A 23,310-nucleotide genomic window follows, 5' to 3' on the forward strand; every position below is an offset into this window, starting at 1 on the left:
CACAGTTAACTCTCCTTCCTCACAGTAGCCACTGTATCTGGAGTTTGAATGCACACTCCTTGTTTGTGATAGTTCTCAGTGCATAGTACTCTATCCTCCCAAAACCCAGACGTTTATCTTCACTGGCAAATGTTAATTGGGTCTCTGGATGTATAAATGACTGCACAGTTGATGGAACAATGCCATGTCCAAGGCTGGTTATTTCCTTGTGTACAATATTTCAAGGACAAGTTGAAGTTGTGAAAGGATAGAAGACAGAGAAAGAAAAAAAATCTGAATCTGAATAAATCAAGTCAAAAAAAGTGCAACGCAGATAGTGAAGTGGTGTATCACAAAACAAAGGTGTGATGCAACAGGTAATGGTGTGCTAGTGGAGTCCATATAGTGTGTGTCAGCAAGTATATGCACGGTGTCAGAAGTAAACAGGAGTCTAATTACTTAGAAAATAAACTTAATATTTCAAGCAGTCAGACAGAATGTGCTATAAAGTCATTTCTGTGTTGGATTAGTCAAAGACACCTACATCCTCGCAGCCTAGAGTTGTGTTTGGATAAAAAGGCATTCAGAACTGCCAGGACTGGTATTTATACCTAATTTTATGTAAATATTTAAAATGCGTATTATATATTGTGATATATTAAACTTTGTTTATGTATTGATTAAAACTAAACTGTATATATGTTTAGTTGTCTAAGTAAAGAGAAATTTTGATTTTGCACCTAATATAGAGTGACAGCTATCATTTTTTAATATTTTTTAGGTTAATCATAAAATAAGGGCATTGAGTACTGGATGTATTTGTAGGAAAAACGGGTAAGATTTTATTTTAGTAAGGAAAAGCTGCATTCTGCTTGCAATACTTCTACTAATGAAAAGCTCTGGCAGAAAAAGAAAGATTAATTTAATAGTATTTACTGGAAGATGAAGGAGTGGGTACCAGTGCATTTGTGGTCTAAACACCAACAAGAGAATTAAGAATCCAGTGCCGGGCTCTTCTGAGGTATAGAATGTACATTTAAAGGAGATGAGAACTTAGTGTTACATAACATATTTCACTGAATTCTGTTCAAAATGTTTAAAAAATATGAATAACCAATTACCTTAGGGTAAAAACAGAAATACAAATGTAAATAAATCTTCATGTTATTATTTTTTACATTAGAGAAGAGGTAAACAAAATTCCTAGGAAGCTAAATCTTGGAGAAAATAGTTGTATGGGTACTTATGGTCTATAGCATTTCATCAAAATTGTTACCCTAGATCAAATACCTTCCCAGCACCTCATGGACATTTTTCATTTACATTAAACTAAGTCACTAACTGTTCTCAGACCATCACATTTTAATCATGCTCAATACTAGAAACTTCCTGGTATTGGATTTTTCATATTTAGTTGATTCCTTCTATTTAAACTCATAAATAGAGAGAGAAAGAATGTCAATGCTATTATGGCTAAATTGGGCCATCTATGCTTGATTCAGAACCTTAAAAATTCCTTTAAATATTACCAAATATATTTTGAGAATTATGTCAAGTTAGGTAACTTTTTGTTTAAAGACTGTGTGTTCTGCTTTGCAAGCACATATGTTCTAGAATTCTAATTGTGTACTTTATATGATGAAATATGTTCTCCTTTCTACCTTTGCTTAATGATTTAATACATTTACCTCTCAATATCTAAAGACCCATTAAATCTATGCTATAGTTTTTACCCATGTGGTCATGTGTAGGCACAGCTATGGCATTCACAAATTAAAATAAATTGAGCCTCTATTGTTACTGCAGATTGCTTAATTATGTTTGTAAAGCTGTAATTTAGAACAAAACAAATCATAATGACTCACAATGAAAATGAAACACTATGAATTTCTCTGTTCCTACTTTGCTCTATTTTTTTTTAACCTTTTTCTAAGCAAGACTGTACAACACTGCTGAACATTAGAAATAATGTCTCAGTAAACCTCAATATCCCAAGCTTACCTGAAGATATTTTTTGCAACACTGCAAATTGACTAAACAATAACAACCATCAGCAGGCCCAGTGAAAGGGGAAGGCATCCTGACCAGGCTACAGTCGCACCCTAACCAGGCTGCAGACTAACCTCCAGTCCACAGAGAACAAGAAAAGGGAGGAGTGTATTTTTTATTTTTTTTTAGCTCCTGGTGAATTGATGTGGAAGTGGTTTCCTAGTCCTGTTCGCCAGTATTGTAATACCTGAAGATCAAGTGCCAGCCGTTTATTTACCTGCTGAGAGAGTTTTCCTCAGTGTTGCACATGGTTGTTTACGTTCCACCAGAAGCTAAAGCTATGGCTGCCCTGGACAAACTGTACACTGCCATTTGTAAACAAGAGAGCCATCACCCGAGAGTGATCTCCATCATTACTTTGACCTCAGAAAAGTTCTGTCCAAGTTCTGCCAGCAAATCTCCTGCTCCACCTGAGGCGATCAGGCACCCTAAGGCCAGGTTTATACTTCACGTGGCGTGACGCTCCAGCGGACTCTCCTGCTACGCAAGCATTGTATGGTTTATACTTGTGCGCACACTTTAAGTAAATCTGGAGGAATCCACCAGGCAGCAGTGCGAGATATTATCACGGTGAGAACAGGTTCGGCTTCGCTGTGTTGTGAATTGCCTGGACCACCCATTAAATTCTGATGACACCTTACCGCAATATCTCTGAAAAGGATGTTTAATAATTAAATCCATCAATCCAGGGATGTGCCCATTCCAGCTAGCATTGGGCACGAAGCAGAAACAATCCCTAGACAGGGCATCAGCTCATTGCAAGGTGAATACCAGCACACACACACACTAGTGTCATTTTAGCGTCACCAAATCTTCATATCTTTTGAAGGAAACCGGAGGACACTGTGGAAACCCAGCAGGAAAACATGTAAACTCCAGGCAGAAAACACCAGCAACGTGACTCCCTGCAGACAGCAGCGCTAGTGCTCCACCACCGTGTCACCCCCATGTGTGTAATTATTAACAGTATTCATTATTTAAAGGAAATTAACGATTTATCTGTAAAATTAATATACATACTTTAATGCATTTCATCATGAACCAATAGGAATTCGCCAGGCTGATACAGTAGAGCACTTTAAAACACTGCTGAAAACACATTACTTTAACATGGCCTTTCTATAACTTCAATTTAATCTTAATTTAACTTAATCCTGATACTCTATATGTTCAATTTCCTCATAATAACTATTCATGGTGGCTCTAAAATCCGTACTGACCCCTACTCTCTTTTCTGTTTCATTTTCCGGTTTCTTTGTGGTGGTGGCCTGCGCCACCTCCACCTACTCAAAGCTTCATGATGCTCCAATAATGATGGACAGAGTAAAAGGCAGAAGTCTACGTGACCATCATCATCATCAAGCCCTTCCGTGAGAACCCTAAATCCAAAGAGGACTGTTTCATTTATGTTAGGTAGAATGCCCAGAGGGGACTGGGCGGTCTCATGGTCTGGAATCCCTACAGATTTTATTTTTTCTCCAGCCGTCTGGAGTTTTTTTGTTTTTTCTGTCCCCCCTGGCCATTGAACCTTACTCTTATTCAATGTTAATTAATGTTGATGTATTTTGTTTTATAATTGTGTCTTTCATTTTTTTAATTTTTTAATATGTAAAGCACTTTGAGCTACTGTTTGTATGAAAATGTGCTATATAAATAAATGTTGTTGTTGTTGTTATGAACGTGATATCAGGTATAAATCTAAGGATTCTAAATGTGCAGAGAGTTGGAATGTCATACATTTAATAAGTTCTATGTGGTGATCTATTGCTGCTTGCCGCTGCTGACAGGTCAGGAGGAAGCCCCAGAAAAAAAAAGAAGACACAGAAGATGGTTTGTGAGACTTTTAAAATGTATCGTGTTATTATGATCGGGAATATGCAATGCTTGAATATAAAAGCACCATGAATGCATCTGTATGTCGCCATTTTGCTTCATCACATAGAACCATTCATCAAACATCAATCCCGTAGGATCCTCAAAGCGGCTTTATGCCACATGCAGACAGTATACAGAGACTCTGGCGTCACATTCTGACTTTTATTACACTGCGCCCCCTGACTTTTTGCTAGTACTGCAACTCACACATGCGTCATGTTAATTTCTGAGGACCTGCTCAGAGGACGCGTCAAATGAATGCTGGGTACGCGTGGCAGTCATGATGCGTACGCGTTCTGAGTGTGAAGTATAAATGAGCCCTAACACCGCTACACCACAATTAAGGTTGCCTGCAAATCCATCCTGTGTCATCCATACTTTGGCAAGTGTGATTATTCATTGGTGCTTCTACTGTCTGTTTACAAACAGGTACTTAAGCAAGCTAAGCCGGCCATGAGTTAAATGCAGTGCTGGACTCCGCAACACAAAGAAATACTGCAGGACTGTTTGGACTTGACCAGCTGGTCTACCTTTAAGGATTCCTCTGTGAAAGTTGGTGCCAGATTATGTCAGGTTCTGTATGGGCTAGTGCATGCTTACCTGAACTGTCTGTTCCTACCCTAACAAGAAACCCTGGGTGAACAGCATTGTTAACCAGAGACAGAGGAAGTGGACTAAAGCTTTAAAATGCAAATGACCTGTAGCGCTACAAGATATGCAGGTTGGAGATATGGAGGGCGATTAAAACACAGCACAGGTAAAAGTTGGAAAATGATTTAGGCAGCAGCGATCTGTGCTGATAATAGAAAAGTCTATAGGCAATCATGGAATACAAAACCTTGACAGTTGTGCTCATGGACACACCCTGTCTTGATCTTGGACAAATTCAAAAAATGTTTCTTTGATTTCAGCCTCATGCCTCAAGCATGGTGAATGTTGTGGCAGTTCCAAAGATACCAGCGGATAAAGCCATTCTACAGGTGTCAGAGGCCAATTTGAGTAAAATCTTTAAAAAAAATTAAATCATGAAAAACTGCTAGCTCAAATGGCATCTCATCCTCAGTTCCTAAAGGCATGCGCCACCCAGCTGTCACGTGCCACATCTTTAACTTGTCACTGTGTTTGTAGTTTTCTGAAAACACAGTGGGACCTTGCACAATCTACCTGTGTCAAAGAAATCTGTTTCCTAACTGAACGACTATCAGCCCATTATGTTAACCTCCATGGTGACGAAGTGTCTGGAGAAACTGGACATGATTTACATTTGATGTTCAGAGACAGCAATGTATCATGAAGCCTACATAGCAATAAGTTTCATGTGAATTAATTGAATTGTCTCAGGCCTAGAAAGAATGTACTATATATGGGACGAGGCCAGAGGGCACTAATGGGTGGCAAAAATATATCTTACCTCAGGCAGTATCATTTAAATTTGCCAGCCTTTACTACAGGACATCAACATTGTTGTTTTCTGCTGTTCATGTTTAGCTTTGTCTTTATACTTTGCCCAAGGTACAGGTTTCTTGCGGACTTCATCAGGTTTTCCTCTTGGATTTTCCTGTATTTCACCTTCTATATTCAAAAGCCTTCCACAACAGCCTGCTAAAAAGAAGCTTCCCCGCAGCATGCAATTTGGATAGTGTATTTTTGATAATGTGCAGTGTTTGGCTCATGCCAAACAAGGTGTCGAGAGTAATGAACAAAAAGCTCAGTTTTGGTGTCATCAGACCATAGAACCTTTATCCAGCAGACTCCAGAATCTGGCAAACCCTAGCTGAAATGTCATGTTTGTTTGATTTTTTGCTTTTCTTTTTAAACAGTGGCTACCTCTTTGCCACTATTCCTTAAAGCTGCCACTGGTGAAGCACATGGAAAACAGTTGTTTTATGGCCAGTCTCTCCAATGTAAACCAATGTGGCTTGTAACTGCCTCAGAGTTATCATAGGTCTTTTGGTTATTTCCCTCACTAGTCTCCTCCTTCTTTCAGGATATCAGGAAACCATCTACTCTTTTCAAATGATAGCCAGGCATATTTTATGACCACAGAGAATTTAAGCTTTGGATTTATGCCTCATCTGAAGGACGGTGCCAATTTTTACAGCACAGTGTCTCTGTCACTACACTACGGCATTGAGATCCACACATAGACCACAGAGTAAGTGTGTAATCACTCAGTTTTTGTAGATGGCCTACTTTAGACAGACTTACAGCTATGCCATACTTTTTCATTTCCTAATGATTGATTTAACTATATTCCCAATCAGTGTCCTGGATAACGTCTTGCATTCATCCACTGATGACTACAGGCAGGTGATCTCAATTTAAATAATAATGTGTCTTTCAAAACCAATTAGCTGCACCACTGAGGATATAGGTGTGTTATATTAATACTTATGCAATCAATTATTTTGCGTTTTATATTTGTAAATAACTTAAACCACTTTGTAGACCTCAGTTGTCACTTGACATTAAAGTGTCTTTTTCTCCTGAAGAGTGTCAAAAAAGCCAAATTACATTCACTGTGATTCAGTGTTGTGTAAAAATAAAATATGAAAATTTACAAGAGGTGAATACATTTTATAGGCTTTACATAATGACAGAGATCTCTCTACAGGCACATATGAGCAAAAAAAAAAAAAATACATCAGCATCTTAAAATGCTAAACCATCACAAGGTTGTAATTAGAAGTGTAAAATCTGCATTATAAAAATGATGGGGGGATAATTATAACTTGTATATGGTAATCCATTATCTATCATGTCTCTCTAGCAGAAATATGCTAACATGAACATATCTATGTGGTAGTGTTACAAATTATAATATATTTGAGCCAAGAGCATGCTACTGTACAGTGAAGAGACTACCCATCAGAAAATTCCTCCATGTCAGAATTGTACTGCAAAGGTAGTTACAACTGGATAATGTATGTTGGTTTATTCAGTGATCATCTCTATTACTGAAAAAACACCACAGTGGATGAGTATTCATCTTCAAACATGTAACTTCCTGTTCATATCTCAGAATTATGAAGGATGTCTTGCACACTCTTACTGTCCATAATTTGTTACAGATTACTATGTGGTTAATTCAAAAATAAACACCCATTAATCTATCTCAGAAATGTACTCAACAAAACCTCAAAGCAGCAATTAATCTGAGCCACATGCGTTGGATGCTGAGGAAATGAATGAATTATTTAGATACATCTAGATTGCACTTTTCTAACCTTTTCAATGTGCTTTACATAGATAGTGGGGAACTGCATTTGCATCACCAGTGTGTATCATCTACCTGGATAATGTGACAGCAATGATTCTTGCACCGGTACACTCGCCACACATTAGCTATTAGGTTGTGAAATGGGTTACAGCAGGGGTTCTCAATCACGGTCCTGGAGAGCCACAGTGGCTGCAGGTTTTTGCTCCAAACCAGTTGCTTAATAAAAAGCACTTATTGCTAAAGTAACACTTCTGCTTCACTTTAGTGATTTTGAGCCCTTATTGCTTAATTTTGTCTTAAACAGCTATTTTAATTGCTCCTTATTATCAATAACATGCAAATGGCAAGAGCGAGCAGCATTTCTCCATTTAGCTTATTTACATTTACACCTGTGTGTATTTATCTGCACTATTGGGTTTAATTAAATACTTGGAAGAAAAATGAAGAGAAAAAAGTGAAGGACTGAGAATTACTCGTCCATTTTAGCCTTCAAATCATTTGCATGATAGAAAGGGAAAGAAAATCTAGGATATGAGAATGACCTGACATAGCAGAGTTAATTTAATTTCATAGCTTGTTAGTGCTTTATTGGCAAGAATTGCTTTCTAATTAAGCAACCAGGTCAGAACAAAAACCTGCAGCCACTGCGGCTCTCCAGGACTGGGATTGAGGACCCCTGGGTTACAGAGATAGCCAATTAGCGATAGGGGATGAAAAGAAACCAGAATGGACAAAGCCGTGGTAGGCAGTTCAGCCAGGACATCAGGGAACAGTCTACTCTTTTCAAAAGATTCCCAGGCATATTTTATGACCACAGAGAGTTAGAACCTCAGTTTTATGCCTTATTTGAAGGATGGTGCCAATTTTTACAGAGCAATGTCCCCGTTACTGCACTGGGGCATTGAGATCTACACATAGACCACAGAGTTAAGTGTTTCATGATGGCTTCACCAATGCCTCTTCCAGCAGCAATCCAACTTTTTCCTAGGTAGTCTCCCACTGAAATACTGGCCAAGCCCAAACATGCTTGGTTTCAGGTGAATTAGCTACTATGAAATACAGGAGGTATGGCTGCTGGCTATGAAAACCAAAAGTACTCTTAGAAAAACCCATGCTGACATGTTAAAACATGAAAATATCACATAGCGACCAAACCCAAGTCTTTAGTTCTATGAAGAAGCAGTACTAAAAACTAGGCTATCATGGGCCATCATCATCAACATTAAACATTTAATGCTTAGTTTAAGTACAAACCAAATGTTTAAAAGAAAAGAATGCTTCTGGAGTAAAGTCTTCTTTTATTAAATGCCAGTAATGGCACACTGCATGATAACATGCAGTGAATACACTTGACTTGAGCATTCATAGTTTTCATACTCTTTTTCTGTACGTTTAGAACTCATTTGCTCAGAGGTTGATGCACTTGCTGCTTCCAAATCAGCTCTTCTTTTCCCCACCCTAGCAGCCTGCTTCTTCTCTTCTTTAATTGGCATCTTCTCACGTTAAAACTGATTAAGTTAGCTACATGGTTTGGCACCAGATTTCAATGACCCATTATATGAAAAAATACTTTGTGGTTTTATGTTAAATGTACCATTTTTTGGTTCCACAAATATTGTAATAATTATGCAAACAAATAATTTCCACAAATATTATTGAGGCCTTGATAACATTAAGACCTAAATCCAGTCCTAATGTATCCTGGTGTAATTTAGAGAGAGAGTGGATGGATGGATGGATGGATGGATGGATAGATAGATACTTTATTAATCCCCAAGGGGAAATTCACAATAGTTTAGCTCTTAGTGCTGCTGTTGTGTTTTCATGTTTTATACTTTTAAACTTTATTCTTTCATTTTTCTCAACCATACTTCTATCATTCACTGTTAGTGACTAGTCACTTTTAAAAATTGAAATTCTGAAATATCTCCAGTAACATGTTAATCTCCACAAACTTCCAAAACATGCATCCATTGGTGTCTAGTGTAAATGGAGTATTTTAGAAAACCATATAATATTTCACATTAAACTTAAATTGATCTTAAAGTTAAAATCTCCCTCAAAATTAAAGTCCAGACTGTTGCTGCCAAAAACTTCTTAACTACTTACCCACATGCATTGAAAACCAGGTTTACGTTTTTTTTGTTACTTTATTAGGGAAGAAACTGTCTGTTAAAAACACATGATATCTTTAAATAACAGAACAGCTCTTCCCAAATGAGCTTCAGGAGATTAACTGTGGCTGCTAGATTTCACTCCAGTCTTTTCCTGATTTAAAGTTATTTATTGCCTTTTATTTAATTTGTCACTTGTTATTTCTTTCAGGAAAATAACAAACTGAGCATTTCAAATGTGTAACAATGTACCGTGAACCAGTAGTATTCATCAAGGTGGAACAATAAGATAAGCAGACACACAAATATTTAATCGATGCACTGTTGGCATAGCTTAGTATACAGGATTTTTTAACAATTCTCTTTTCAGATTTTTTGTTGTAAAGTTTTTTTCTTGTCTGCTTCTACAAAGACTAATTTTAAAAATGTCAACAAAGTCTAGACACAGAAGCAAATAAAAATATATCACAAAAAGGAGTACTGTACATTAGAAAATATAAAAATAGTGAAGCTTCAAAAGAAAGTTCAGTAAAACATAACACTGCTGTTTGCAAATTTCTTAAAAAATTGGATACACAGCAAACAAAGAGTCAAAGAAATTAAAACATTTATTAATTATGTTAGACCTACAACCATTGGCTGAACCTGCTACCTTATAGATATTTGTCCATTCACTTTCTGATCTATTTAATCAATATTGTCAAATGTAGCCAAAGACCAGCAGAAACCTGTAACCAACCTTAGATGGGGCACCATTCCATTGCTGGACACGCTCACGCACGCAGCCACACTTTTTTATACTGAGAAAATTTAGATTTCCCAATTAACTAAACATGCACATCATTAAGAAGTGGAAAGAAACTGTATAACTTGATGAAAAGCCTATGAGAGAGGGTGCAATTTCCATACAAGGTTTCAAACGGAAGGACTAAGCACTGTAAACTACAAAAAATAAGCAACTATAGTAGTCATATCAAGGGCCAAGTTAAGGTACATTTAACACGGAGAGCTGACCAGCGTAACATAATAAAAGATAACTTTTGTCTGATACTGCAGAAAAGTGCATACTGTATATTTATCACCTTCTGCTCAATCTCTAGGAAGCGGATGAGGTCATCTGTGTCCAAGTGGTCCTTATGATTACTGTAAGTCAGCATGAGCAGATAAAGATCGCGCCGTGTGGACATCATCTTATAGAAAGCACAGAATTCCTCAAAGCCCAGTGTCCCCTGGTTGTCATCTGTATCAGCTTCCTGAAAGAAGTGAAAAAAATAGGTTTAAACATGTAGTGTGGATTATATGCCATAGATCATTTTCTTGGTTTAAAGGATAAACATTATTTTTATGGTCTTGTAGGTACTGCTCAACAACAGAGCATAATGTATGTAAAACTAGGCTCTAAATGGTTACCAAAAGTATTACATTAGATATCAAGGCTTACTTGTTGAACTATAAACACTTTTCTGACAAGACATAAAAAGCACTGGTCAGTGATTCTGTAACCTGGGTCAGGACCTACAAACCAACTTCAAAATATTCATATAGTCTGAAAGACAGTGACAGTTAGTCAATAGAGGCTATTAAGGAGCTGTCCTATCTGTCAGTTCTCTCACTGTAAATATGACAAACAAAAAGATAGCTGATATAAACTACAAGGTTTTATAAAATCCATATTACACATAGTATCTGAGATAAATCAACCTATCATTTCAGGTATTACATAAAAAAAAATTACTTGACATTGTGTTTATTTTTAAATTGTTTCTTACTAGTGTTGTACGACTCAAACAAGCAAGCTTTTACATTTTTAACCAGTTGTTACATGTATTAAAAAATGTTTAAAATTAATTGATTAATTTTAAAATACATCCCATCACATTAAGCAGAATGCTACACATTCTGACAAATTTAAAGTGCCAAAAGTTTTCAGTTACATAACACATCAATAATACAGCAAAACTAATCATAGTAATGAAAAACTGAAAAGAGAAGTGACCATTTAGAGAAAATAAAACTTTGGAAACTGGAAGACCTTGTTCCAAACAATGTTTGGTAGACCAATAGTAGTCCCCTCCTTTAGCATTCAACAATCCACAACCAGATCATTCCAAAAATCTTATGCGGACTGTAGTCATTTTATTAAACAGTTTCCATCTGTTATCATTATTAACACTGTAGTTGTTCTGTGATGACGCCCTTTCCCCCTATTAAAGGGGGCTCATCACAACATGGTCATTGATCTGAATGGAGAAAAGGACACCATGGAATTTTTTTTAGCAGGCAAAAGTCACAGTTATATTAATGATCTGGAGTTGAGGACTCAAAATACCATTTGGCACAGTACGAGTGTTCTGAATGACTAACTGGTGGGAACTCCACTGCCGGTTCCTGCATTGCACTGAAAATTGCCAGGCAAGGTTCTGGCCTCTTTTTACCGTGAACTGAATCAAGCAGGTTTGAAAATAAATGCATCAATGACACTTTCATGTATATACAAAAGTACAACTTTTCCTTACAAGTGAAAAGCAATAGCATGGAATAAAAAGCAGGAATAGCATGGAAAAAACAGAAATGCCCTTGATAAATAATGCAGCACAGCAAAGGACTGCCTTCATCCTACACTTGAATGTTACAGAAGGAGAAATTCTAAGAACAGTTGTACATTAGAATAATCTAGACGAGAATATGATGTTCAGCCCCAACGAAGCTGAGCAGTCCCATCCACTTAATTCTGCCAAAAAAACATCAAGTCTAGTTTTGAAAGTCCCTAAAGTTCTACTGTCTACCTCACCACTTGGTAGCTTATTCCAAGTGTCTATGGTTCTCTGTGCAAAGAAAAACTTCCCAATGTGTGTGTGAAATTTACCCTTAACTAGTTTCAAACTGTGTCCCCATGTTCTTGATGAACTCATTTAAAAAAAAAAAAAGTCTCGATCTAATTCCATTCATAATTTTAAACACTTCAATCATGTCTTCTGTTAATCTTTTTTTGCTTACACTAAAAAGGATCAGCTCTTTTAATCTTTCTTTATAATTCATCCTCTGTAGCTCTGAAATCAGCCTAGTCGCTTATCTCTGAACTTTTTCTAGCACTACTATATCCTTTTTGTAGCCCATAGAGCAAAACTGTATACAGTACTCCAGATGAGGCCTCACTAATGTGTTATAAAGCTTGAGCATAACCTCCTTGGACTTGTACTCTACACATCATACTACATAACTTACCATTCTGTTAGCCTTCTTAATGGCTTCTGAACACTGTCTGGAAGTTCATAGTGTACAGTCCACTATGACTCTTAAATCCTTCTAATAAGATGTACTTTCGATTTTTAGACCACTCATTGTGTATTCAAGCCTAACATTTTTACTTCCTATGTGTAATACTGCACAATTACTCACATTACATTTCATCTGTAATGCATGACAAGTTTACTGGCCTGTAGTTGCTTGGATCTGCCTAAATCACCTGTTTAATATAACAGGATATTATTTGACATTTTCGAGTCTTTCTAAATTTCCCCAGTGTGCAGTAACTTCCTAAAACTACATGTCAAAGATTTAAATATGTACTAGCTAACCTCCTTAAGAACTTGAGGGTAAATCCTGGTCCTAGAGATTTGTTTGATTTCAGCCTATTTAATCTAAACAGTACTTCTCCCTCTACAATTTTTAAATTACTCAGTACCTTCATAGTTGTCCCTTTTACTACTATTTTGCTGTCTGTATTTTTTCTATTTTTCCATTTACTATTCCTGATGCACTTCACTCCTTCACCTGTAACAAATCCAAATTACATAAACACTTTTCAATGCTTGGAAGGTTATTCATTGTAGTCCCTGAGTCTGTTTTTTTTTTGTTGGCAAGTAGTTAATTGAGAAATGGTAGTCTGTGAATTCAAGGATTTATATGGTAAGTTTATTTAATGTTGACTTTAAAACCGAAGATGTGAATAATTAAAACAGTAGCTTGCAAGTTCAGTCCTGGTTTGCTTTACAAATTGTGTGGCTGGTAGTCAAGGAATAAAGAAACAAATAACAATTCTAAAACTTAAAATCCAAGTGAATAAAATTCAGATTAAAAAATAGTATGTCTCATTTTCTGCAGTAATTGATAACTAATAGTCACTGCAGCCCTCCAGGGCTGAAGGGATGTGCTGTAGTGATTTATATAATTGAAATTTAAGGATAAAAAAATCCCTATCTACAAGTTCTTGGTTAACATAGTAAAGTTGAGTATGTTGACTGTCATCATACAATATAACTGAGTTTTCTTACACAGTATATTAATATTCTATCAATATTCAAGAGGAATATTAAAAAAATAATTTTGTGATTGCTTTATAATTTTCAAAATGCAGTATTTTTACAGGTATAAAAAAATCTGCCACTTAATACAATTAGACCAACAGCACAGAAAAAACACATTCGTCATGAGGAAGTAAAGGGGTGTATGCTGAAAGCAGAGCGACTGTTTACGTATTTGGGTGAAAAAGAAAGGGACATAACGGTTAGAAAATGCACCTAGTGACCAACAGTCACCAGCATCATTCCTTGAACTCTAACTCCTGACAGTTCATAATAGAAGGGGTTTCTGAAATAAATTGAATTGCTCATTTTTGCCAGATGAGTGACAGAGGGCTGACATTTCGATTTCAATTTAGGAGTCTTATTTCACAAAGGACAATGGGTTCACAGAGCACAGACACCGCCTGAAAATTACAAGCAGCCTGTGACAGATTCAGGAGTGGAAGTGGCGGCTACAGAGATTTTTTTTTTATAAGTTGCAGCTGCTACAACAAGGTGATACAAAAAATTCATAATAAGGACTACAACACTGGGGACAGAAACCAGTATTTGTGAAAGAATTGAAAACAAGGAAGGTTTGGCTACCTCATTTTCAAGTAATAAGATAAGATTTCTTTATCATCTACCATCATCTGAACAAGTTAAACTGGCATCAGAAACTGAAAACAACATCACCAAAAACACTTAACGCATGTACACAGCGCTCCATTTGCATTTAATCAATATATCTCTCCTTTACCATGAAAGCTAGCAAGGTAAACATAGCTGTATCCATACCTATATAACAAAGAAGACTGTTTAAACATAAAATCTACAAAGAAGATCACTTAGAATGTTGACTGGTTCTTGAGGCAACAATTCAAGCTAAAAGAAGTGTCAGATAAGGGGTTTCAAATTCAGTAAATCCTGCTCCACTAATTCTTTTGAAGACATCCTAAGTTAAGCTCTTCTTTAAAACAAATTAAGAGCAGTTAATGGAATCTGAAGTAATGATCAATTAAGCATCAGCTATGCAGCCTAGTTTAAAAAGCCACCATATAAATGAGGACAACAGAAATTAAGGACCAGAAATAGTGATAAGCAAACCCCATTGAATTTGCAGTGCCTCAAGTTCAGAAAAATCAAGGTTCAGGACTTTTACCGAACTTTGTGAAAGTCAAAAGGGAGAAACTGAACTAGTTTTGAGTAGGGCTGCAACTAATGATTATTTTGGCAGTTGACTAATCGCTCAATTTATTTTTCAATTAGTCATAGTATTTCATGCCTGACTATTTTGATGCCTGCGACCTGTGGTTGCACATTCTGTTCTAGGCTCCAGTGCACGTCTTACCTCATCTGCTCACGTCTGTCAACCTGTGAATGTCACCCTGATGTCTCTGCATTAATACGATTAAAATTAATAATACAGTAATCCCTCCTCGATCGCAGGGGTTACGTTCCAGAACCCCCCGCGATAGATGAAAATCCACGAAGTAGAAACCATATGTTTGTATGGTTATTTTTATATAATTTATATTTTATATTTTAAGCCCTTATAAACTCTCCCACACTGTTAACATTATTAGAGCCCTCTAGACATGAAATAACACCCTTTAGTCAAAAGTTTAAACTGTGCTCCATGACAAGACAGAGATGACAGTTCTTTCTCACAATTAAAAGAATGCAAACATATCTTCTCTTCAAAGAAGTGCACGCGTCAGGAGCAGAAAATTTCAGAGAGAGAGTGAGAGAGAGCGCTAGCTAAGAAAAGCAAACAATCAAAAATCAATACGTGCTTTTGTGCTTTTAAGTATGCCGAAGCACCGATAAAGCGGCATTTTTTAGAGGAGCGTCTGTATCCTCTAGGCAAACAGCCTCTGTGCAAACAGCCCCTCTGCTCACACCCCCTCTGTCAGGCAGAGAGAGTGACAGAGACATAGAAAAGCAAACAATCAAGCAATGCATGGGAAGCATATCGTATATCATTGAGGAGTTTTAGTTAATATGTAATACATGCACTGATTGGGTAGCTTCTAAGCCATCTGCCAATAGCGTCACTTGTATGAAATCAACTGGGCAAACAAACTGAGGAAGCGTGTACCATAAATTAAAAGACCCAATGTCCGCAGAAATCCACAAACCAGCGAAAAATCCGTGATATATATTTAGATATGCTTACATTTAAAATCTGCAATGGAATGAAGCCGCGAAAGTTGAAGCGTGATATAGAGAGGGATCACTGTAATCAAATTAAAATAAGCAATGAAACATATGAATTTGAAAATAATCAGATGTTTTTATATTAGTGTGACCATCACAATAAAAAAGAAATACATTAAACAATACAAACTAAAGTGCAAGCAGACTTTAAACAAAAAAGTGCATTTAACTTAACCAAAAAATACATTGTTAAAACTGAAACTTTTTCATATTTTAGTAATAAATGACAAAATGTAGACATAAACTATATAATGTGTAAAGTCTGAAGTGCAAATATCAAATAAACACTTTCACAAAAGGTTCAAGAATGATACAATAGCTTCCGTGGTGAAGTGGTAGGAATTGCTTACTTATAATAAAGAGTACCCCGGTTCCATCCTGACTGCCTCGTATATTTACCGTTTTGAGTAGTGAGTTGCTTTTATTGTTAATATTATACAATAAACACATACATTTGATTTGCGTCTGTAACAGCCACTGTATTAAATGTATAGTACTTGTAAAAGTTACCATTTTTTTTCACTTTTATTCTTAGTCAGGATCATGATACATACTACTGCCCCCCCCAGGGATCTGACGCTGTTACTTTTTATCTGCAACTGGGAATAACTGTAGATGTGAGTGGTGTTTTGAGACAATTGAATTGGAAATTCTCTGACCTGGATAGATAAAAGCTGACACACAAACGCTGGCGAATCTGCCTTATTCGTATCTCATTGTCACTTGATTTTGTTTTATTCAATGTTCCTGCTTACGCTGAATTAGTATGTGTCTTAAGGCCCGTTAGGTCAAAGCCACACTGACAAAAAAACTGAGACATTGGTATATATGATATTTGGAATTATTCATTTTATGACCTTATAGAGTACATTTCAGAAAACATTGTGGCACGGATGCAACATTATTCATATTCATTCACGTACCTTCTTGCGGTTGTAATCAATGGCCGTGTTTTTTTCCCCCGATCTTGCCCAGTCTGCACAGGACTCATGGACATGGAGAGGAAAGAATGTTCCTCTGCAAGGTGTGCCATGAACGTTCTTCTTTTCTCAGTGGACTGTGTTACATGCCTTTCACAGTACATGTGCTTTGATCGCTGCCAGGTCAACTTGTTATGGCACAAGCAACTGGCCACCTGTGTGCTGCTGCTAGCACTGAATAAGCTCACGCTTTCTGGTGTCAGCGCGCAGCACCAGGGAAAAAAAAAAACGAAACAGACAAATATATGTGACATTTTGAAGAAATCATTGTATGACCTGAATAGTACCAATCAGAAAACACCATCACACTAATGCAATATTATTTGAAAACAAACAGATCAGGTGTAAATTTGTTACTTGTAAAAGTTAGCTTTTTTTACTTTTATTTTCTCAGTCTTGTGCACGCTCTCCCTCCCCTCCTGATCTGACCCTAACTAACTAACCAACAGCGCCAACATACGTTCAAGAGACGGCGGCATCACATCTCCAGGATACTTTTGTTTCAGATGCTCATGCATCGCGATGGTGCTGCCGTGAAAAGAAAGCTCCGCTTTACATAATCTGCATTCAATTTTTTTTTTCTTTTTCGGTGAAGTGCTCCCTCACTTTAGAAAGTTTCTGTCTCCATTTTTTTTCAATCTCCTTCTCCCTCCTCTATCCGACTCACCATTGCAACCACGTTTATTTTCCTTTACATTCTTCTTCTCCTCAGATGTTCTTCTTCATTGGTAGAACTGTGTGCAGTCTTGACAAACAATAACAAGCGATACTGCCCCCAGACGTTCATGTAGTGCATTGCAGTTACTAAAACCAATGTGGTTCTTTGTGACTGGAGCCTCTATTGAAGGTTCTGTTCATGACACGTCAACAATAAAACATCTGCTGCGACTATTTTTTGTAGTCGACGTCGTTGATTACGTCGACTAATCGTTGCAGCCCTAGTTTTCAGTGGGTTATTACTGTGCAATGGCATTTTAAGTGATAGGGAAGTGTCTGCCAAATTTGCTGGACTGATTAATGTGGCCAAAAATGTGACCAGAACACCATGCCTCCTTGAGAAAAAAATGATATCACGTATTGGGCTGCATTGTCACTTTATATTGCCAAATCAGTTACTTAAAAACATTTGTGGTCATGTACAAGTCTCATATCTGACAGTAATAAAAACCTTTATAAATGATTGATTGCATGACACAAGTGGCTTAACCTATCTGAGGTTACATCCAAGACACTACATTTTCATTTAAAAACCAGAGTTTTTAGATGAAAATGATCTCTGCACACACTGGCGTTTTTGTACCATTTACAAAAGTATCCAGGTCTATACCAAAACGGCCAAAAACACTTATGACACAGACGTTCGCCTACTCTGGGCATGTATGCATTGGACAAAAACTGTTGCATAAGCCCGTTTCCATGTTCAAATCACGATGTATAAAACCTAAACTTGGTGTAAAGCCACGCATATTTCCACAGTAGTTCATACCCTGGCGTACGCAAGTTCTGAGCTCGGTTTTGCAGACTGGCGGCACCCAGCATCAAAGCAGTGCTACTGTTCCTGTGTGGTTTCCCTTTCTTTTTTAGATCCACATCCCTGATGCGGCTTTATAAATAAACCGAAATTAGCTGCACATCGTCTATTAGTTTAATGCATCTGATTGTAATTAACCTGTAACAATATAATGGTCCACAGAATGGTCAGACTATTCTAAATGCAATAGCTGCTTTAGCATTGTTACTCTAACTGCATCTTCTTCTTTCAGCTGCTCCCATTAGGGGTTGCCACAGCGGATCATCTTTTTCCATATTACTCTCACTGCACCACTCAGGAGTATTTATGTCACGGTATCTGAGTGGGGAATCACAGCTGTACAGCAGCTGACTGGAAAGATAATTACTGGTATGCAGCATCTAGCACTTGAGAGCATTTGAACTGCTCTCATACGGCAAACACTTCAAAGCCTTTCCTGTACAGACCTTGCGGTTCAGAAACAGTTTCATCCCAAGAACTATAAACACACTCAATCAGTCCATCAAGTCCTCCTTGTAGAACTGTTTGTACTTATTAGTACAATTACCTCACTGTAAACTTGCACTACAGCTATAATATTGCACAACCTGAGCCACTTTATAAAGTGCGTATTTACATATGATGCCGATAGCATTTTTAAGATGAAATGCAGCAAAATATGTTTACTATATTATACAGATAAAACTTTAACCTAATTTAAATAATCTATATTGTTAATAAGTAAACAGCTCTACTGTACATTCATTCACAGGAGGACTGATAATAAGCAGTCCACAGAAATTGAAGCAGATTTAGTATCCGACAAACAACACTAGCAAAACTAACTGAACAGAGAAAATGAATAAATGTATGCATTTCTGCATGTGTCTATAGCTTTGGTTTACTGCATTGTTCTTTATGATCTCAGTCCTATAATATTGAGAGCTCAGCTGCATTCTTTACCCATCCACTTCATTAAGGGCCTTGTTATTAATTTTGCTGCAGAAAGCACTCCTCCTTACTGAACATATTAAGCTTAAGTAATTTAAAATATACCTGGCGCAATAAGATACATACAGGCAAACAGCACAACAAGGACCATGAAATGCAACTATGCCTAGCCTGCTTTATTGGAATAATGTGTTCTTCCTTGAATGGACATCAATCAGTGAATGAGACACTGTAACAAGGATAATCCAATCAGAGAAGGGTCACAAAATATGCATGAACCTACCAGAGCGCGATTAGAGTATGGTTTTTGAAAAATTCTCAAAATCAAGCCTCCCGACTCCCGCAACCATCTCGGCCTTACGCGGCCAGTCATCCTTCTTCCCATCACTTCCGCTCTTCCTAACATGCTCAGTGGGAGCGACCACTAACTACAGCCCAGAGGTGTCGGCCAAACACCCCGCTAGGGCTCACTGTCCAGCTGCCTGCGAACCTAACTCTCGCTCGCCCACTCACTTGCTCGTTCTCCAGCACCGATTTGTGCATACACTTCCTGCAACCTTCATCCTTTCTTTTTTTCTCTCTCATTCTTTTTTCCCCCCTTTAACCAACTCACACTTCTTTTATACAGCGAGGGGCCATAGCAGCTGCAGCCACGGGAACAATCACGGATGTGGGAAGTTCCTCACCTGTGCACTTGGTGAGAAACGCCCACACCGCAGATCGCCCTGTGGCTTGCTATGGCCACCACGCCCCCTCACTAAGCTGCCGCGAGTGCGGTGATTATTTATTAAAAAAAACAGCCTTTGCTGAGTGAGCTGTGGACCCATAACACCACACAACTCTGCAACATTTTTCGTTTTGTAAGACCTTTCAAATAAAGTCATCTTCTAATAATGTTGCAGAAATGGATGACGTAATCCAAGTTTCAATCAGAGAGAAGAAATCAAAAGAAAATTAAAACTCTGTAAAAAGAATTTTGACAATTGCCTGCAATGGATGTGTGCCTAGTATGATTAACAAATAACAGGGATGGTTAGGGATGTGTTTTTCCCTCAACTATTTTACTTTAAAACAAAAATGATTGATTTCCTAATATTAATATCGGTCATAAAATATTTGTTTACTAAATGCATTTCTTTCCATGCTCTTTCTTTTGCTTTCACAGGATCTAAACTGGGACAACACAATGTTTACAATGTTTTACAAAGATTTTGTGAGGATTTTTTTTTTGCATAAGAATATGGATGAGAAGCTAGTCACAAAAACTGGTAACATTTGAATTAAGTAATATTTATGTCAAATACTACACATTGCAGTTGTCATGATTATGTATTTGCTTTGTGTTAAATTCTTGAAAATGTATTTCTTTTTGCCAGAATTTAACATTACCAGTACCATAGTTACATTTGCTAATTAGAACGCCACTATACAACACGCAAAATTAAGCTTGTTTTGGAATTAGAGGATAAGTTTGGAATTTTTCAAGTCAAAGTTATTTCTTCACAGTCATTGTACATATTCATTTTCTACATAAAATTGTTTATTAAAGTGAAGCACTTTTTACAACTTTTAAAAATACTTTGTCCATTTGTTCAGTTTACAAATGGGCTGAAGGGTGCATGGGTCCATAGATCAATGGAAAAGCTTTAAACTTTATCAAACACTTCCACTTTCAAGCTGCAAAGATTTTAATTTAAGAAAAAATATGCCTTCTGCATTAATGATGCAACCTTAGGATAATGAAAGGAAACCAAAAACAATTATTTAATCACAGATTCATGTAACTGTTTTACTTGAAGTATGAGTACATTTCGTCATGGAAAAAGTTAGAACATCAACAAGCTCCCAGCAACAAACAATATTCTGCAATCAATCCTGATTTTGCGTCTGCAATTCTATTTTTTTTTTGACAGTTATATTCTGTCATGGCTCATAATTACAGACTAATGCGCACTTACATCATCTGTTTATTTTTTCCAAAACGGCATTTCTTTCTGCTAATTACATTCGCGTTATTTTACACACTCTATACAGTGAGATTCATTCCAAGTGGCAGCATAGTGAAAACAGCACACAACAGTTCCACTGAACTTTGTACAAATAACAATAAATTTGAAGTGAACCGATTACACTGCATTGTATTTTTAATAAAAGCCTAAAAGCCACCTGTGCATTGCAGATTCCATGGTGTACCTAGCACTTGCATGATTAAAAAAAAAAATGAAAAGATAGACCAGATTGAAGCACTACAAACCAACATAAATGGAGCTCCGTGGCAATTGCAGCAGTAGCAGCAGGGTCGAGGGGCAAGTAAATACAGCTGTTAGACATCACTTTGGATATGTCTTCCAGCTGCTAGAGTCCATTGGCCCTGATGCGTAGCACTGGGTTACATCTGGCCACAAGTGAGTGGAGTAAGGTGGAGCTGGGTGGTGCACATAAGCAGCAAAAGTACAAAGCTGCCGGGAGCATGTGTCTCCATGTGGTGGAAGTGACCCTTGAAGAAACCAGAAAGTTATTTTTAGGGCCACCTCCAGTGCATTGTGTTATTATTTCCTATTTGTCCACTAGACAGAAATACCAATTTATATCTTGGCATTAACGTTCAATATCAGCAATGTCACTTCAAAATAAATTTCTGAAGGGAATCCACACTCCGAGGCCCTGAAGATGCCATGGAGGAAAGAGTAGCGGCACAGTATGGTGCACATTCTGCTTTTTAAAAGGGTTGAATGTCACAACAATATTTTGCTTTCTGCTTTTTTTACTTCTTAAAACAACATTGATGCACTGTTTTGTAATATGTATGTAACTTCAAAATGCAGAACAATTGTCAAACTTTTTGTCTTACAATACTGATATACTAAATAAGTTTTTAGGTTTTTCTTTATAATGGGACTCCAGTACTCTTCACCTCCATTATAAAAGGCAAGAGCATACTTGTTATTTTCCAGAATTTATAAAATGTGTGGCAAATTAATATTTAACGTGGCTGTGATAAAATAACTCACTTGAAATATGCCAAACGTATCAATGTGGAACACAATGTACAAAAGATTTCAAAAATTTAATTCTGCACTAAAACATTTATGTTAATTAACATAACTGCACTGTTGAGGACACTAAGCTGAAAGTAAAATATTTTAGTGTTTTTTCTCTGTATTTATTTCATATTTTAATAGTTTCACAGTTTATAAATCTAAAGTTAAAACATCAACAAGCTAAAAAAGGGATCAATATTGTTAAAGATAATGTATATTACATTATCCCTCTGAAAACTCAATACAATCCCTCCCCATTGATGACAATCTTGAAAACATTTTAGTGGAATATAGAAGCAGAGTGTAGGAAAAGTAAGAGAGAGCTATAATTGTTCAATGAAAGCAGGGAAGAATTTATAGAGGTTACAAACTATTACAAAAACACAAACATTTGCCAAATGCTACAATGTAAATAAAGGGTTCACCCCATCAAGCATAAAATGGACCGTAGCAGCAGAGAGGTAATTTTGTATTTCTAACATATATATTAATATATATATCAAGTTATAGTGTTATATTTAAAAGCTCAACAAACACCAAGATAAAGTGAATTAGAGAAAAACAAAAGTTATCACAAGCAGTGTAATAGATAGGTAATGCATCAAAATTGTTTCACTAAAAGCATTTTGGAAACATGAATTTAAAGTCGTGAGCACATAATTCTTAAAGAAATACTCCACCCAACAGTATTTTTTTTATAAACATTATTTATACTATTTTTTGGGTAGTGATGACAATTTTTTTTTAATCTTATGTTTCCATGGAGAACAGAAGTAAAAATAAGTTTATGACACAAGTTAATGGTGACCAATTGTGTACAATACTAAACTGAATGATAAAATCTCATGTTACTAATGTCATAACGATGACACGATGAGTTACATATATCAGTTATCCAGTCATTTGCTGATAACATGCAAAACATATGCATTTTTTGCTAAAGTATTGTTAAACAGATACTTCTGGAAAAATCAACTCATATCATAAATAGGTGGATCATCAATTCAAAATGTTCAAACCCATGTGAACAGTGCATGTTTGAGTAAAAAAATGTTTTTACCCAAATTTACCCTTTGTGGTTCTATAGT

General features: G+C 36.7%; 1 protein-coding gene across 9 annotated transcripts in view; it reads right to left on the reverse strand.

Annotated features, from left to right (window-relative positions):
* Nucleotides 1-23,310, reverse strand: part of plch2a (phospholipase C, eta 2a) — a 537,474-nt gene that overhangs the window by 131,423 nt on the left and 382,741 nt on the right. For all 9 annotated transcript variants that reach the window (XM_039756057.1, XM_039756056.1, XM_039756058.1 and 6 more), the window contains one exon: nucleotides 10,320-10,490. In XM_039756057.1, the coding sequence (XP_039611991.1) occupies nucleotides 10,320-10,490 (171 nt within the window). The remainder of the gene's footprint in view (nucleotides 1-10,319; nucleotides 10,491-23,310) is intronic.

This window comes from Polypterus senegalus, chromosome 6 (genome assembly GCF_016835505.1).
Source record: "Polypterus senegalus isolate Bchr_013 chromosome 6, ASM1683550v1, whole genome shotgun sequence".
Lineage (NCBI taxonomy): Eukaryota > Metazoa > Chordata > Cladistia > Polypteriformes > Polypteridae > Polypterus > Polypterus senegalus.